General features: G+C 61.9%; 1 protein-coding gene across 1 annotated transcript in view; it reads left to right on the plus strand.

Annotated features, from left to right (window-relative positions):
* Positions 1–873, plus strand: part of SDHC (succinate dehydrogenase complex subunit C) — a 7,418-nt gene extending 6,545 nt beyond the window's left edge. Inside the window, exon 3 of the mRNA XM_017839841.1 lies at positions 247–873. Coding sequence (XP_017695330.1) covers positions 247–351 — 105 coding nt within the window. The 3' untranslated portion in view covers positions 352–873. The remainder of the gene's footprint in view (positions 1–246) is intronic.
* Positions 874–1,127: the final 254 nt, after the last annotated feature.

The raw sequence follows: 1,127 nt of genomic DNA on the forward strand, positions 1-1,127 counted from the left end.
ACATTGGGATGGGAATGGGCACATTGGGATGGGAGTGGGAAACATTGGGATGGGAGTGGGAAACATTGGGATGGGAAGGGGGCACCTGATGAGTGTCCCGGCACGGGGAATGGGATGGGAATGAGACACCTTGGATAGGGAATGGGGCACCTGGTGAGTGCCTGGGACTGGGACTGTGCCTTTGGGGTGGGAATGGGGCACCTGGTGTCCCCCGATCCCAGGGAATGTCTTCCCGGTGTCCCACAGGCCTGGGACCTGGGCAAGGGGCTGCGGCTGCCGCAGGTCACCCAGTCGGGGGTGGCGGTGCTGGCGCTGTCCCTGCTCTCCTCCGCCGCCCTCGCCGCCCTCTGAGCGCCCGCCGGGAATGCCGGGAATCCTGGGAATGCCGCGCCGGCCCCGCCCCACCCTCCCGGAGCGCCGGGGAAGGCGGCGCTTCCTTCCCCCGTAAAATCCCTGGAACGGCCGGAGCTGCTTTTCCTGCCCTCTCCCAGCGCGCCAGGGGCTGTCCCCGCCTGTCCCCACCTTGGGGACAATGGTGGCTCTGTGTCCCCGGGGCCACGGGATTGGGAACGTGAGTGGGAGCAGCACAAGGAGCCCCATTGAGGGGAGCCGGGAGGGGGTGGGGGACAGGTGACACCGCCCCGATCCTCCGTCCCTGCCCCTCATCCCCGAAAATCCCGCAGTTCAGCCACTTTGGGAGCGAAAATTCCCAGTTTGTCCATTGGGAAGCGTTTTTTTTTCCTGCCCCTCATCCTTGAAAATCCCACAGTTCAGCCACTTTTGGAGCCCCTGCGAGTGAAAATTCCCATTTTTTTCCCTGTTGGGAAGCGGTTTTTCCTGTCCCCCCTGGAATAAAGCAGCTCTGACCCTCCACCCCCTGTGTCCTGTGTCCCACACCTCTCCCTTGGGATTCGGGGAATTGCTGCTTCCCAGAGGGGCCTGGTGTTGGAAAAACATGGAAAATCCAACAGTTTGCAGGTCTGGGAGGAGCCAAGGCCAGTTTTGGGGGCAAATTGGGGTGATTTGGAACCTTTGGGGAAAGGACAGTTCCGACTTTCCTGTTGGGACGTGGTGGCAGGAGCTTCATCCCATCCCACCCTATCCCATCCCATCCCATCCCATCCCAT

Source organism: Lepidothrix coronata, unplaced genomic scaffold (assembly GCF_001604755.1).
Source record: "Lepidothrix coronata isolate B3197 unplaced genomic scaffold, Lepidothrix_coronata-1.0 Scaffold511, whole genome shotgun sequence".
NCBI lineage: Eukaryota > Metazoa > Chordata > Aves > Passeriformes > Pipridae > Lepidothrix > Lepidothrix coronata.